This window comes from Pristis pectinata, chromosome 29 (assembly GCF_009764475.1).
Source record: "Pristis pectinata isolate sPriPec2 chromosome 29, sPriPec2.1.pri, whole genome shotgun sequence".
Taxonomy (NCBI): Eukaryota; Metazoa; Chordata; class Chondrichthyes; order Rhinopristiformes; family Pristidae; genus Pristis; species Pristis pectinata.
Genome location: NC_067433.1, coordinates 18,147,683 through 18,162,753, shown reverse-complemented (window position 1 = coordinate 18,162,753; position 15,071 = coordinate 18,147,683). Strand labels below are relative to the sequence as shown.

General features: G+C 47.0%; 1 protein-coding gene across 7 annotated transcripts in view; it reads left to right on the top strand.

Annotated features, from left to right (window-relative positions):
• tacc1 (transforming, acidic coiled-coil containing protein 1) overlaps positions 1–15,071 on the top strand; it is a 164,185-nt gene that overhangs the window by 115,110 nt on the left and 34,004 nt on the right. For all 7 annotated transcript variants that reach the window (XM_052040791.1, XM_052040792.1, XM_052040797.1 and 4 more), the window contains one exon: positions 13,530–13,740. In XM_052040791.1, the coding sequence (XP_051896751.1) occupies positions 13,530–13,740 (211 nt within the window). The remainder of the gene's footprint in view (positions 1–13,529; positions 13,741–15,071) is intronic.

The window sequence follows — 15,071 nt, the reverse complement described above, 5'->3', positions numbered from 1 at the left end:
CATAGCATGCCCACAACTTCCTAACCTGCATGTCTTTGGAATGTGGGAGGAGACCGGAGCACCCGGAGGAAACCCACGCAGACATGGGGAGAACGTACAAACTCCTTACAGACAGTGGCAGGAATTGAACCCGGGTCGCTGGCGCTGTAATAGCATTACACAAAATGGCTGCATGCTTTTGGGAGACCTGTGCATTCAATTTTGTATTGTTAATATGTGTATTTCTGTTGGTGTGGGTGCCTTAGTCATTCAATCAGTTGGCTTCTTGTTGTGGTTCAGTCTGCTTACCAGTGACCTGAGATTAGGTTGGGACTCAGTTTGAAGGGGCAATGTCTTTATTACATCCTTGCTGTATGTTTACTGAATATTGTGCGCACGGTTAGAGGATCCAGTTGCAATGCAATAACCCTGACCCAGTAACCTGCATTATGTGGCATCTTTAACCCAGGAAAGTGTTCACCCAACAAAACTTAGGTATGGAGATAGATTTTAAGGAGGGTGTTTGGGAATGGGAGTTGAAGGTGGAAAGGCTGAGAGCTTCAGAGCAACAGGCATGGGTAGCTGAAGGCATGATTGCTCATGGAGACACAAGTACACAACAAGACCGTACCTTTTATAAAACCAAACAAACCAATTAAACAAACCATACAACACAACTTGAATTTGTGTTAACAGAACAAACACCAACCCAACAATCAGATGGGGCAACATAACACCTCAGTACGGGAGATGTGGACATCACTGGCAAAGCCAGCATTTTTTCCCTTCCCCTAATTGTCCTTGAGAAGGTGACGGTGCACCACTGCTGTAAACCACTGCAGTGTGATGAAGAGACCTCCAAGACTTAGACCCAGTGATGGTGAAGGAGTGACGATCTATCTCCAAGTAAGATAGACTATCTCCAAGTGTGTGACTTGGAGGGGAACCTGCGGGTGGTGGTGTTCCCCTGCAGCTGCTGCCCTTGTCTTTGGTTGTGGAAGTCCTGGGTCTGGGAGGTGTTGCTGCAGCCGTTAAATTACCAGACTAGTAATCCCGAGGCCTGTACTAACAACCCTGAGTTCAAATGCAGTAAATAATCTGGAGCCTAATAATGAAAACAGCTGGTCCTAGTAACGATGATCACTAAACTGGATTGTCGTAAAAAAAAACATCTGGTTCAGCAATATGCATCAGAGGATGAAATCTAGCTTACCTACCTGGTGTGGCGTATACGTGACTCCAGGCCCACCAATGAAGTTGACTCTGAAATGGCCCAACAAGCCACTAAGTTCAAGGAATGGGTAGCAAATGCCCTGCCGGTGAAGCCCAGATCCTGAAAAATGAATAAATGAAAGGAAAAGTTTCTGTGGGAGAAGCTGGGTGAGTAACTGCAGTGCACTCAGTAGCTGGTACACACTGTGTGCCAGTGGTGAAGGGAGTGAGTGACGATGGTGCCAGTTAAGTGTCCTGGGTGGTGTTGAGCTCATTGAGGGTTGTTGGTGCTGAAACCAGAGGGTCCCCTGGGTGCTTCAGGTGCTTCCCCTGGGTGCTCAGTGCCTTGGACTCTGGCAGTTGAACCGAACTCAGCAGTACAGAGCAGGAGTGGAACTGACCAGATAATTCGTACAAGGCACAGAGGCTGGAGATGTTCCCCAGCCTTGCCTTGTGAGGGAGAGTGAGGCTTCAACCATGGGTGGATAATGGAGGGAGAGGGAAGAGGTTGGAGTATGCCAGCAAACAAGGTTGCAGGTTAATTGGTCCCCTGTGCAGGGTGAAGGATATACCCAGGTAACTACAAGCCAAGAAGGAGTGATCACTAGAACCCTGCAATGACAGTGCACTGCATTATCGAGGGTGGCTCCTGCTAGTGTACAGTTAGATGTAGAATACTGTCTGCATCTCCATAGGTCAATTTTCCAAGTGTCTGACAACAGTTTGCATTTATTAGAATTGCATTTATACATTCAACGATTCAGAAACAGCTTCTTCTCCTCCCCCACGCCATCAGGTTTCTGAACACTCCATGAACACATGAACACTACCTCATTATTCCTTTTTTTTTGCACTGTTTATTTATTTTTGTAATTTATTGTAATTTTATGTCTTTGCACTGTACTGCTGCCACAAAACAACAAATTCCACGTCATCTAAGTAAGTGATAATAAATCTGATTCTGATATAGCACCTCTAACATAACTAAGCCCACGCTAAGATGCCTCACAGGAGCATTAACAAGCAGAACTTGAGACTGAGTTCAAGTTTGTTGTCATAGGCACTTGCACACACACGGTTTAAATGCCATGAAAAGGAGCCTTTTACAACAGCAGTAAAGTGCATTACAGACGTGATAAATGTTAACGTAAACTTACATTACCATAAATTAGGCATAATTTACATGACAAAATAAACGTGACGATATTAGTGCAAGCTGAGAGAGAGAAAAAAGAAATGCAGTCCGAGGTAGAGTTAGGGTTTTTCAAGTGGGTTCAAGAACCTGACGGCAGTGGGGAAGAAGCTGCTATTGAACCTTGAGGTGAGGTTCTTCAGGCTCCACTGAGCTAAATTAGTTTGGTAAAGAGGGAGGTTTTAAGGAAAGGGTTCAGGGTGGGGCCTTTATGTCTGTGGTTCTGGGCAGTAGGAAGCAGGGTCTCTGATGACAGAGCAGTGTGACATCGACGTGACGGAGTGCATGGGTGGCCAAGTTTGGAGGAATGTAGTGACCTTAAGGGGCCGAGTCAAAGCAGGGATGAGAGTTTTGGGATGACACAGAACGGAATGGGACAGGGAGACCAGACACCATGTGTTTCCACATAGAACAGAGAACAGTACAGTGCAGGCCCACCATGTCTGTGCTGAACGCGATGCCCCAATCAAATTAAACCTATCTGCCTGCACATGGTCTGTATCCCTCCATTCCCTGCATGTTCATGTGTCTGTCTAAGTGCCTCTTAAATGCCTTAATCAATCTGCTTCCATCACCTCCACTGGCAGTGCGTTCCAGGCACCCACCACTCTCTGTGTGAAAAAAGAATTTACCTCATACATCTCCTTTAAACTTTCCCCATCTCACCTTAAATCTGTGCCCAAATGTGTGGCCTTTGCGTGACTATTTCACCAAAGTAGGATCAGAGCTCTTTAAGGTCACCGTTATCACCCTGTGACCCTTGACTTCATTGATTGACCCAGTGACCTCAGTTAGGGTCAGAATTGTCACCGCTGCAGGCAAGCACCAGTGTCCACTGCAACTTTCCGCTGGGAATGTGAGCTGACTGAATATCCCTCGGGAAACCTCCTCGAAGCCAAACACTGGCGATTTCATTTTGTTGCGTGCAAGCTACTTTATTTCACATCAACACATAATTTTCACATCAATACACTTATCGTAAGTCAAACAAGCCCTGATCCCTGAAACCAACATCACCGCAGCCTTCACCCAAGTCTACTCTTGGGCTGACCCTGTGCAAATAGTCAAAAATTGGCTTTGGATCTGGAGATTAAAACTTTAAGGGCACCTAATGTAGGAAAGTGATAAGGTTTTGCAGTGCTCCGGAGTTCAACTAAGGATACTTGTTGGGTAAACTGTCAAGTGATAAAGCTGGTCAGGGAGCCCAGCTGAAGTTTTCCATGTAATGAGTGGGAGCAAGGGAGTTGCACACACTCAGTAAGTTCCAGTCACAGAGTGGAAACTTTACACATCATTATATGCAGGCAAGGCAGCCGCAGACTTAAATTTAATGCCAGTTATTTTTATGCATTGTGCAGCATTTATTTTTATTAAACAGAGGCTACTCCATTGGTGTTTTATAGGAAGCATGGGTACTGTAGGTGAGATTTTCCATGCAGACCTATCACAGCTAGCACGGATTCCAGACAGGTGTGTGCTACGTTAGCTGGAGCAGAGTCTGGTAGACACGAGGTGCTGTGCGCTCCCTCCCCAACAGCGTTGTGGACATAAGGACTGTAGCGGTTCAAGAAGGCAGCTCACCACCACCTTCTCAAGGGCAACTAGGGGTGGGCGATTAAATGCTGGCTCAGCCAGGCGTAGCCAACGTCCCTTGAATTAATATAAAAAAGTTATTTCAGCAAAACTTAACGCTGCATCTTGAGGGTGTAGAGAAAGTTCTGTTGGGGAGTTAGTTCCAGGATTTAGACCCTGCAACAGCAAAGGGACATAGGTGTGTGGATTGGAGGGGAAGCTGCAGGTGGTGGTGCTATCCTTCTCTTCAGGTTTTGTGGGGGTGCATCCCTGGTCCCAACCGGCTCATCTTTACCATGGACGTCCTGTCTCTATACACCTCCAACCCCATCAGGAGGGTCTTAGGGCCCTCTGTGCCTTTCCAGAACGAAGAAACATGCAGTTCCCCTCTAGAAACACTCTCTTCCACCTGGCAGAACTCGTACTTACCCCCAGCAACTGCTCTTTTGATTCCTGCCACTTTCTACAAACCAATGCTGTAGCCATGGGCACACACATGAGCCCCAGCTACGCCTGTCTTTTTGTTGACTACATGATACAGTCCTTCTCTGGCACCTGAACCCAACTCTTTCTCAGTTACATTGCCGTCCTCGCCATTAACTCACACTTTGCCCTCACGTTCAGTCGGACCATCTCTGACACTTCCCATGCTTTTCTGGATCTCTCTGTCTCCATCTCAGGAGACAAATTATCCACTGATATGTACATTAAACCCACAGATTCTCACAACTACCTCAGCTACACCTCCTCCCACCCTGCCTCATGGAAGGACACGATTCCTTTTTCTCAGTTTCTCCGTCTCCACTGCAAGTGTTCTCTGGATGAGACCGTCCACTGCAGGACATCTGAAATGTCCTCCTTCAGGAATCGTGGCTTCCCCTCTGCCATGGTTGATGCAGTCCTCAGATGCATTTCCTCCATTTCCCATACGTCTGCCCTCACCGAACACCCCCACACCCCCTCAGAATTCCCTCAGTCCTCACCTTTCACTCCACTAGCCTTCGCATCCAGTATATCATCCTTTGCCATTTCTGCTAGCTGCAGTGGGATCCAACCACCAGCCACATCTTTCCTTCTCCATCCCTTTCTGCTTTCTACAGGGACCACTGTCGCTGTGAATCCCTGGTCTACTCATCCCGTCCCACTCATCCCTCCCCCTCCCCAGCACTTTCCCCTGCAACTGCAGGAGGTGCAACACTTGTCCCTACACCTCCTCCCTGACCATCATCCCGGGACCTAACAGAACAAGTTTATTGTCATATGCACAAGTCCATGTACGTACGGGTGCAATGGAAAACTTACTTGCAGCAGCATCACAGGCACATAACCATAGCATCAGGTAAGCAGCATTCACAAGAAAACACATATATTAAGCATAAATTGTACACAATTTTTACAAGAAAGGACACAATTAGAACAAAAATGTAGTCCATTTTAGTGGGAAATGATCATAGTGTTGCTATACTATAGGGATTAGGGTTTTACCAGTTGGTTCAAGAAGTGAATGGTTGAAGGGAAATAGCTTGAACCTGGTGGTGTGGGACTTCGGGCTTCTGTACCTCCTGCCTGATGGTAGCTCTGAGAAGGTGGCATGGCACAGATGGTGGGGATCTTTGATGATGGATGTTGCCTTCTTGACGCAGTGCCTCATGTACATACTACTGATGGTGGGAAGGGATATGCCTGTGATGTACTGGGCAGGGTCCACTACTCTCTGCAGCATCTTACGATCCTGTCCTCCAGGTGAGGCAGAGGTTCCCATGCACTTCCTCCAACCTGACCTGTTGCAGTCATTGCTTGCGATGTGGTCTCCTCTGCATCAGCAAGATCAAGCATAGAGTAGATGACCATTTTGTAGTGTCAGTAATGGCCGTCCTGAGCTCCTGGTCGCACATCATTCCATCTCCCCATTCTCACTCCGACCTGCCTGTCCTCGGCCTTATCCACTGTCACAGCAAGGCCAAAAGCAAACTAGAAGAACAGCACCTCATATTCCACTTGGGTAGCCTACAGCCCAGTGGTATGAACATTGAATTTTCTGATTTCAGGTAACCCCCACCCCATGTTCCTTCCCCATTCCCACAGCCCCAAGTGCTTCTCTCCCTTTGTTCACCTTTTCCATGCTTCCCCCCTCGTTACCAAGAATCGTTATTCTCCCCCACCTGGTTCCATCTGCCTATCGCCCACATACTTGTCCCTTGGTTCACCCTTCCTCTCCCCTCCCCTTCCCCCGTCCGGCTCTATTTGCCCATCATCCTGCCCCCAGCCCCAATCTGGCTCCACCTACCAGCAATAATCTGCTGGAAGAACTCAGCAGGTTGAGCAGCATCTGTGGTGGGGAAAGGAATTGTCGACATCTCCCTTCTCCACGTTCAGTCCTGACGCAGGGGTTCAACCCAAAACGCTGACAACTCCTCCCCCCCCCCCCCCCCCCCCCCACAGATGCTGCCTGACCCGCTGAGTTCCTCTGGCGGATTGTATGTTGCTCCAGATTCCAGCATCTGCAGTCTCTTGTGTCTCCTGTCACCTACCAGCTCTGTGTCAGCCCTCCCTCTCACTTCTATATAATCCCTATTGGTATGGTATTGGTTATTATTGTCACTTGTACCGAGGTACAGTGAAAAACTTGTCTTGCACACTGATCGTACAGGTCAATTCATTACACAGTGCAGTTACATTGAGTTAGTACAGAGTGCATTGATGTAGTACAGGTAAAAACAATATCTCCCTTCTGCACTGTCAGTCCTGATGCAAGGTCTCAACCTGAAACATCAAGCATCCCCTTGCCCCCACAGATACCGCTCGACCCGCTGAGTTCCTCCAGCAGTGTACTTGTTGCTCCAGATTCCAGCATCTGCAGTCTCCTGTGTCTCTGTGCAATCAGTCTTGGTTTCCAGCTGCCCTCTGCTGGAAAGCAGTATAAGTGCCTCATGTAGAATCTGCCTGCGAGGGATGCCCATGCAGAAAAGTATTGGTTAGATTTGGAGAGTTTAGAATAAAACTTCCACCTTGCATCTTACACCAAGAATAGTTTTGGGCAGCGTGTATTTGCTACAGAGCTCGAGCAGACTAGGTTCAATGCTCTGGTGTTCTCCCAAGTCCCAAAGATGTGCGGGTTGGTGGGTTAATTGGCCACTGTAAATCGTGCCTAGTGTGTAGCTGAGGAGTAGGATCTGGGCAGAGTTGATGGATGTGTGGGGAGAATAAAAAATGGGTTAATGTGCTCTCTATGTTGCAAGTATATCCTCCTTCAAGCTGGGAGATCAGACTGAACGTAAGACATTTCACTAGGGGCTTACACAATTCCAGTTAGATATCTTTAGCCTTGCCAAGAGGACCAATAAGCCATTTGTCTTCCTAATTGCTTGGTAAGCCTACACATTAATTTTTGTGTACAAGGACACCCAGGTCCCTCTGAGCACAACACCTTTCCATCTGCCACCATTGAAAAATATATTCAGCCCTTTTCTAACAAAGTGGGTGACCTGCCATCTTGCCACATTATACTCCTTCTGATGTCCTCACCCATTCTTTTAACATGTCTCTATCCCCCTGAAGTCTCTCCCTCACAGCCCAACTGCTGCCCGGCGTAGAGTCATCAGCAAGCTACGTATTTTAGATTTGTTCCAATCATTTGAATCATTGTGTTCAACCGGGGTCCCAGCACTGACCATTGTGGTCACAGACTTCAATCCAAAATTACTTGTTTATTCCTACACTGCTTTCTGTCCACTAACCAATTTTTCACCCACACCAGTATGTTAACCCCAATACCCTGCATTCAAAATTTGTTTAATTATTTGCAGCGACAAACAATCTGCTGGAGGAACTCAGCGGGTTGAGCAGCATCTATGGAGGGAAAGGAATTGTCGACGTTTCGGGTTGAAACCCTGCATCGGGACTCGAAACATCAACAGTTCCTTTCCCCCCCACAGATGCTGTTCGACCCACTGAGTTCCTCCGGCAGATTGTTTGTTGCTCCAGATTCCAGCATCTACCGTCTCTTGTGTCTCTCTCTTGTTTATTTCTTGTGTGTCACCTTATCAAAAGACTCTGAAAGTCTAAATACTCCTTATCAGCTGATACTCTCTTATCTATTCTGCTAGTTGTAACCTTGAAAAAGCTAACAGATTTGTCAAACATTATTTCCCTTCAATAAATCCACATTGACCGTGTCCAGTCCTATTAGTTTCTAAATGCCCTGCTAGCATTTCCTTAATAATAGATTCCAGCATTTTCCCTACTACTGATGCCAGATCACCTTTGTCTATAGTTCCCTGTTTTCTCGCCATCTTTTCTGAAATAGAAGGATTACAGTTTCAGCTTTCCAATCTGTGGGAACTGTTCCAGAAGATGTGGAGGTTTGGAAGATAACAACCAGTGCATCCATTGTCTCCATAGCCCTCACCTCCGAAACCCTCAATGGCCATCAGATCCTGTGGGTTTATCGCCTTCCTGACCCCTTCATTTCTCCATCACTAACTTTTCACTATCTTTATTTTCTTTGCAATCCTCGTTCACTCCAGACCTGTAGATATTCACCACCTCCAGGAGGTTTTCTGTTTCTTCTGTGAAGCCAAAACAAAATTATCTTTTAACTTCTCTGCCCTTTCCTTTCTCCTGAATGTAATTTCCCCAATGTTAGTCTTTAAAGAGCCCACATTTAGATACCCTTTCCTTCTTAAATATGTACAGAAGCTTTCAAATTCTGTCTTTATGTTCCTCGCAGGATTTGTCTGGCGTTCAGCTCCCCGTTCTTTATCAATACCTTCCATTGTAAATTCTGAAGTTTCCCATATCCTTGGGCTTGTTATCTCTCTGGCAACATCATCATCCTTTGCTTTTGATCTAACACTGTCTTTAACTTCTTTTGGTACCCAAGGCTAGGCTTCTTTTCCAGTTTTTATTTGTAGGATATTGATTCTTTCCAGCTCTTTATTAATTCTGTAGATGTTACCTGTTGCTTGTTTACCTTTTAATGTAGATTTGTAATCTACCCCGCTATCCCATACCTCATGCCTTTGTAGTTTGCTGATCTCAGATTGAATTTAATCACTTTTGATTTTTATGTATCATTCTGTCAAATTATGATGCCTAGAGCCCCATTAACGACCAAGTTAGCAATTGATCTTTTATCATGAGACAATACCAGATCTAAACTAACCTGTTCCTTCATTGGTTCCTCACATACTGATCCTGGAAACCGTCACTTTTACACTGTGTGAATTCACCCACCCCACTATCAACGTTAACTGTTTTTCTTGCCCCTAATCTACATGTAGATTTGAGGAGGAGCAATGCACATCATGTATTTCTGATTTTCTGATTATTACTATTCCCAACATTTACTACTACTGTTTCAGAGCCTGCCCCTTGCTGTTCAGGCACTCGAAGCAAAGCAATTCTATTTCTTGATCTTCTAAGCTAAGATCCTTTCTCTCTGCTGCCTTCCTCTCATACTTAACTGTCATGGCTACCTCATCTCTTTTACCATTAAACGCTAAGTATCCTTCAATATTTAATTCTGAACTTTGCAATCTTGTCTCTATAACAGCTATTAGGTTGTGCCCATGCATTTTTATTTGTGTCAGGAATTCTCCTGCCTTGAATGCTGTGTGCTTTCAGATAAGGAGCTTCCAGTTGGGTCCTTTTACCACTTTTCCTTGTTTTACTCTAATTGGAGGTAAACTCTAATGTTTGTAGGCTCTGTCCTTATCTGATTGCGTGGTTATTCACCATTTTGCTAATCTGTCCTTGTGGCTGGAGAAATTGTGGCTTTGGGGGTTGCTGTTGGACTGGTGTAGGTGAATAAATACAGTGTGTTTATATGAAGCCTGAAGGAATGATTGGGGTTTTGAGGTGCTGTTGCGAACAAGCTCTCCAAGCTCAAGACTTTAGCAAGAGCAACTTGCTCGCAGCCTTCCCTGCTGGAGGAGAAACATGTGGCAGTGCAACCATCTTAATATCTTGATGTCAGGTGGCCACCACGATGCATTGCAGGGAATTTTATGATCGCTGGCAGCTTGCCAGGGACTCAAATAGCACAGAAACAGGCCCTTCAGCCCACTGAGTCTGTACTGACCATCAACCACCCATTTATACTAATTGCATTTTTTATTCTCTCCGCACTCCCATCAACTTCCCTCTGATTCTACCACTCACCTACACGCTATGCACTAGCACACTTAATGTCAGAAAGAGCTTTGCAGCCAATGGAGTGTGGTTATGGTTGTAGGGAATGTGGAAGTCAGATTTTGCACAGCAAGCTTCCAGAGGTGTGTTTTGGTCAGGCTGATTGGGGAAGAAATGTTAGTCAAGGCAGCAGGCAGAACTCTCCTGTTCATATTCAAAATAGAGCCATGGGCAGCAAATACTGGCACTGGCGGCAGGATCCATGTCCTCTGAAAGATTCAACATCTGTTACGTAACCCACGAGCTGAGGTCTCCTTCAGAAGGTGGTCCCTCTGACAGTGTAGTATTCCCTCAATACCATGCTGAGAATTAGTCCGGGTTTTTGTATGCAAGGCTCCAGCAGGGATGCACTCGGAATGTTCTAACAGCTGTTGCAGTTGAACCTCACTGGAATCTAAACTCCACACTAGTGTGGCACACTGAACTTAGGCTCCCTGAGACTGTTACTGAGTGGCAGAGGCACAGTTCCAGGAATCTGTGCAATTAACACAAGGACCGAAGGGACAACAAAATCCCATCCACTGAGAGAGAATGGCCCCTTTAACAAGGGGGGAAATGGAGAACTATGTGAAGGTGAATGGATCAGGGGAGGCAAGTAAGCTGGCCCTAGGAATGGACTTAATTAGGACTCAAAAGAGTGAAGGGATGGGAATTGAGGTGGTGAAGGGAAACAGCTCGAAGCCCTATGCTTATGATTAAAGTGATCAATAGGAAGAAAACTTTACATTGTTACAATGTCTTAGAGGATGTCCCAAATGATGATCTCAGCCAATGATGGACTTGTGGTCACGGCTGCAAGGCCGCAATGACTGGAGGGTGATAATGATCAGGTTATCTGCATTTTGTTAGTGGTGTAGTCTGAAGTATAATTGTTGGCCAGGAAACCAGGGGTAGCTCCCTCTCTTCTCTTTGAAACAGATGCCATGGCATCTTTTGGATTCACTTCAGGTAGCAGATGGGGCCTCGGCTTAACATCTCACCCAGCTCCATCAGTGGTGCCTTCCCTCAGTACTGCACTGGAGGCAGCTCCATCAGTGGTGCCTTCCCTCAGTACTGCACTGGAGGCAGCTCCATCAGTGGTGCCTTCCCTCAGTACTGCACTGGAGGCAGCTCCATCAGTGGGGCCTTCCCTCAGTACTACACTGGAGGCAGCTCCATCAGTGGTGCCTTCCCTCAGTACTGCACTGGAGGCAGCTCCATCAGTGGTGCCTTCCCTCAGTACTGCACTGGAGGCAGCTCCATCAGTGGTGCCTTCCCTCAGTACTGCACTGGAGGCAGCTCCATCAGTGGTGCCTTCCCTCAGTACTGCACTGGAGGCAGCTCCGTCAGTGGTGCCTTCCCTCAGTACTGCACTGGAGGGACAGCCGGGAAATTTGTGCTCAAGTCTCTGGAGTGGGACTTGAACCTAGGACCCGGTGACTCACAGTGTGACGCATCAAGCCACAGCTAATTTTGGGGTAAATTTCATCTCTTTGGCGAGTTTCCTGCAGTCCCCTCGCTGTGTGGTGTATGGGCCAGCAACAGAGAGGCTACGAGGAATTTGAATTTTGGCTGATAATCTGGAATTGAAAACAGAAAGGTCCTAGTAATGATGACCGTGAGCCTAACAGACTGTTATTTAAAAAAAAATCTGGTGAAGGGCAAAATCTACCACCCTTCTCCAGCAAGGGCTTACAGTGACTCTAGACCCACAACAATGTGATTGGCTCTTAAGAGAGACACAAGAGACGGCAGAAGCTGGAATTCTGGAGCAACAAGCAATCTGCTGGAGGAACTCAGCGGGTCGAGCAGCATCTGTGGGGGAAAAGGTTTGCCAGCATCTTGGATCGAAACCCTGCATCAAGACTCAATGGTGATTGCAGGGCTTTGACCCGAAATGTTGACAATTCCTCCCACCGCCCCACCATAGATACTACTCGACCTGCTGAGTTCCTCCTGCAGATTGTTTGATTGACTCTTAAAGTGCACCTTAAGCAAGCTTGAACGGCCGTGGTTCAAGAAGGCAGCTCGCCAGTACCTTCTCAAGAACCGTTAGGGCTGGGCACAAACGCTGGCCTTGCCAGAGGCACCCACATCCTGTAACTGAATAAAAGCAGTTATCTGTGTGTTTTTGCTTTTATGTAACGAATGCTTGGTGATTCTGCGCTGTTGCAGGGTAACGTCATTCAAGGTAAGTTGATCTTGCTGTTGCTTGCAGTGAAAGGCAGCCTTTGTCGATAGCGAGGACCACAACATCCCCTTTTGATCCTCACCCAGGACTCCACCGGTAATTAGGTCAGCTCAGTTTCAGGCTGCTCAGCTCCGTCACAGACCCATCTCCAAACACAAAGACCACTTCCTGACTGTTCAGGCAGATAAAGGAGCCTTCTGCTTTCTTTCAGCTCAAAGAAACTGGCGAGCAGAAGTTTCTAGAAAACTGCTTTGTTTGTCATCTGGCTGAAGACGAGAAGCAAGCAGAAATAAAACAGAACCAGGATGCTGGAACTACTCAGCAGGTCAAATGGTGTCTATAGAGATGGGCAACTGAATGAAGGGACATCAGCCAGAAGTGTTAACTGTTTTTCTCTCTCTGCAGATGCTGGCTGGCATGCAGAGTATTTCACTATTTAAAAATAACGGTTTTCCCATTTAAGATGGAGATGAGGCAAGGTATTTTCTCTCAGAGGGATACGAGTCTTTGGAGTTCTTCTTCAAAGGGCGGTGGAAGTAGAGTCTTTATTAAGGCAGCAATAAATAGATTCTTGACAAGCAAGGGGGCAAAAGGTTAGTGATGGTACACAGAGGTGAGGGTTCAGGCTCTTTGACCTGAAACGTCGACTGTCTCTTTGCCTCCACAGATGCCGCCTGACCAGCTGAGTTCCTCCAGCAGCTAAAAACAAGAAGCTGGAGCAACTCGGTGGGATTGGCAGCATCTGTGGAGGAAAATGGACAGTCAACATTTCGAGTTGAGACCCTTCACCAGTCCAGATTCCACTGAGTCCTGATGTAGGGTTTTGATCTGAGACATTGACAGTTCTTATCCTCCCACAGATGCTGCCTGACCCACTGAGTTCCTTCAGCAAATTGTTTGTTGCTCCAAATTCCAGCATCTGCAGGTCTCTCACATCTCCTCCAGCAGATTGTTTTCTTGAAGGTGCAGTCAGATCAGGCTCCAGGGTCTGAGTGGCCTCTCTTGCTGTTTGGTGTGTTGTCTATACATTTCAGCATCCTCTGCTTTCATTTCCAGTATCCAGTGTTTTGCTTTGAGACAGAAACAAAATGAATTTGGGTCAATGAAGGGGGAATTGTAGAGCTGGGTGATGTGCAAGAGTCAATGTCTTTCTCTTGGATTGTACAGGGATTGTCTACGTTGAGTAACACGGCCCTCTTATCAACATTTCAGGATGGTGAGCCCCTTGAAGCATCCTGCGTTGGGGATATGGCCCACAGGGAGGGCCATGCCACCGATGAGGAGAAGCTGGCCTCCACATCGGTTAGTCAGAAGCACGGCGACACAGAGGGCAAGGCTGAGGTGGAGGATGACACTGAGTACTTCGAGTGCTCCAACCTCCTGGCCGCCCCCGTTAAACCGGAACCTGTGGCCCCTGTGGAAGGTAAGACACCCATGCGAGGTCCTTGAGTCTGGGGCTGGGCAGGTTGGACTGCCTGCCTGATTGTCCAGGCTCTAGGTTAGACAACCCAGCTCGGCCATCGCTGGCATTCCAGTCCCTGGAGGGATGAGTTGTGCCGTCCACACCAACAAGGAGAACCCAAGGCTGAAAACTTTGGTTCTCCCAGCAGTACTGATAACTATGTCACCACTGCACGTGACATCTTCTGCAAAGTTGGCTGACTCGACTTCTCCACCCCTCCCCTCGAGGTTGCCATTCTAAACGAGACAAGGGCGAACAGTGCACTTTTTGCCAACACTTCCACTGCACTCATCAAAGTCAAAGTCGAGTTTATTGTCATATGCATAAATAGATGTGTGCACAGGTGCAATGAAAAACTTACTTGCAGCAGCATCACAGGCACAGAGCATCAGATACACAACATTGACAAAAAAAACATAAATTAAACATAATTATTGCAAGAAAGAATATAATTAGAAGAAAAAAAAGACAGTGGTGCAAAGTGGTCACAGTGTTGCTTTACTCAAGTAGTGATTAGGGTTGTGCCGGTTGGTTCAAGAACCAAACCATTGAAGGGAAGTAGCTGTGCTTGAACCCGGTGGTGTGGGACTTCAGGCTTCTGTACCTCCTGTCCGACGGTAGCTGCAAGAAGATGTCACGGCCTGGATGGTGGGGATCTTTGATGATAGATGTTGCCTTCTTGAGGGAGCACCTCCTGTAGATACTACCGATGGTGGGGAGGGATGTGCCCGTGATGTATTGGGCTGAGTCCACCACTCTCTACAACTTCTTGCGTTCCTGTGCATAATTGCCATCCCAGATCGTGATGTGACCAGTCAGTCATTCTTGGAATGGACAGGGGACTTTGGTCAACTGGATTCACGGAGGTCATCAGCTATCAGACACTCCTTCTTCTGGCAGGAGTCAACCCCAAGGCAGTGAGAGCTTGCAGTCACTGAGCAATAGCAAAGCAACCTGTTCTGAAACCAGGTCATCAGTGCACTCAATGCTTTCACTTGCTCGGAAGCAGAATCCACATGAAGTAAATGCATTTCAATCACTTCACCTTTCCAAACAGTCCGATGGACAGGAAACGTTCAGAGGAATGTGGCCAAGCGCAGGCAAATGGGACTAATTTGGTTGGGCAACTTGGTTGGCATGGACAAGTTGGGCCGAAGGGCCTGTTTCTGTGCTGTATAGCTCTCCAACTCTATGACTCCACTGCTGAGTGTTGCACTGGCTCCTTTCAATATTGCTTCACTATTTTCTTCATCATTTCCTTCATGTGCTAACGTTTCAGGGGTGATGTGTAT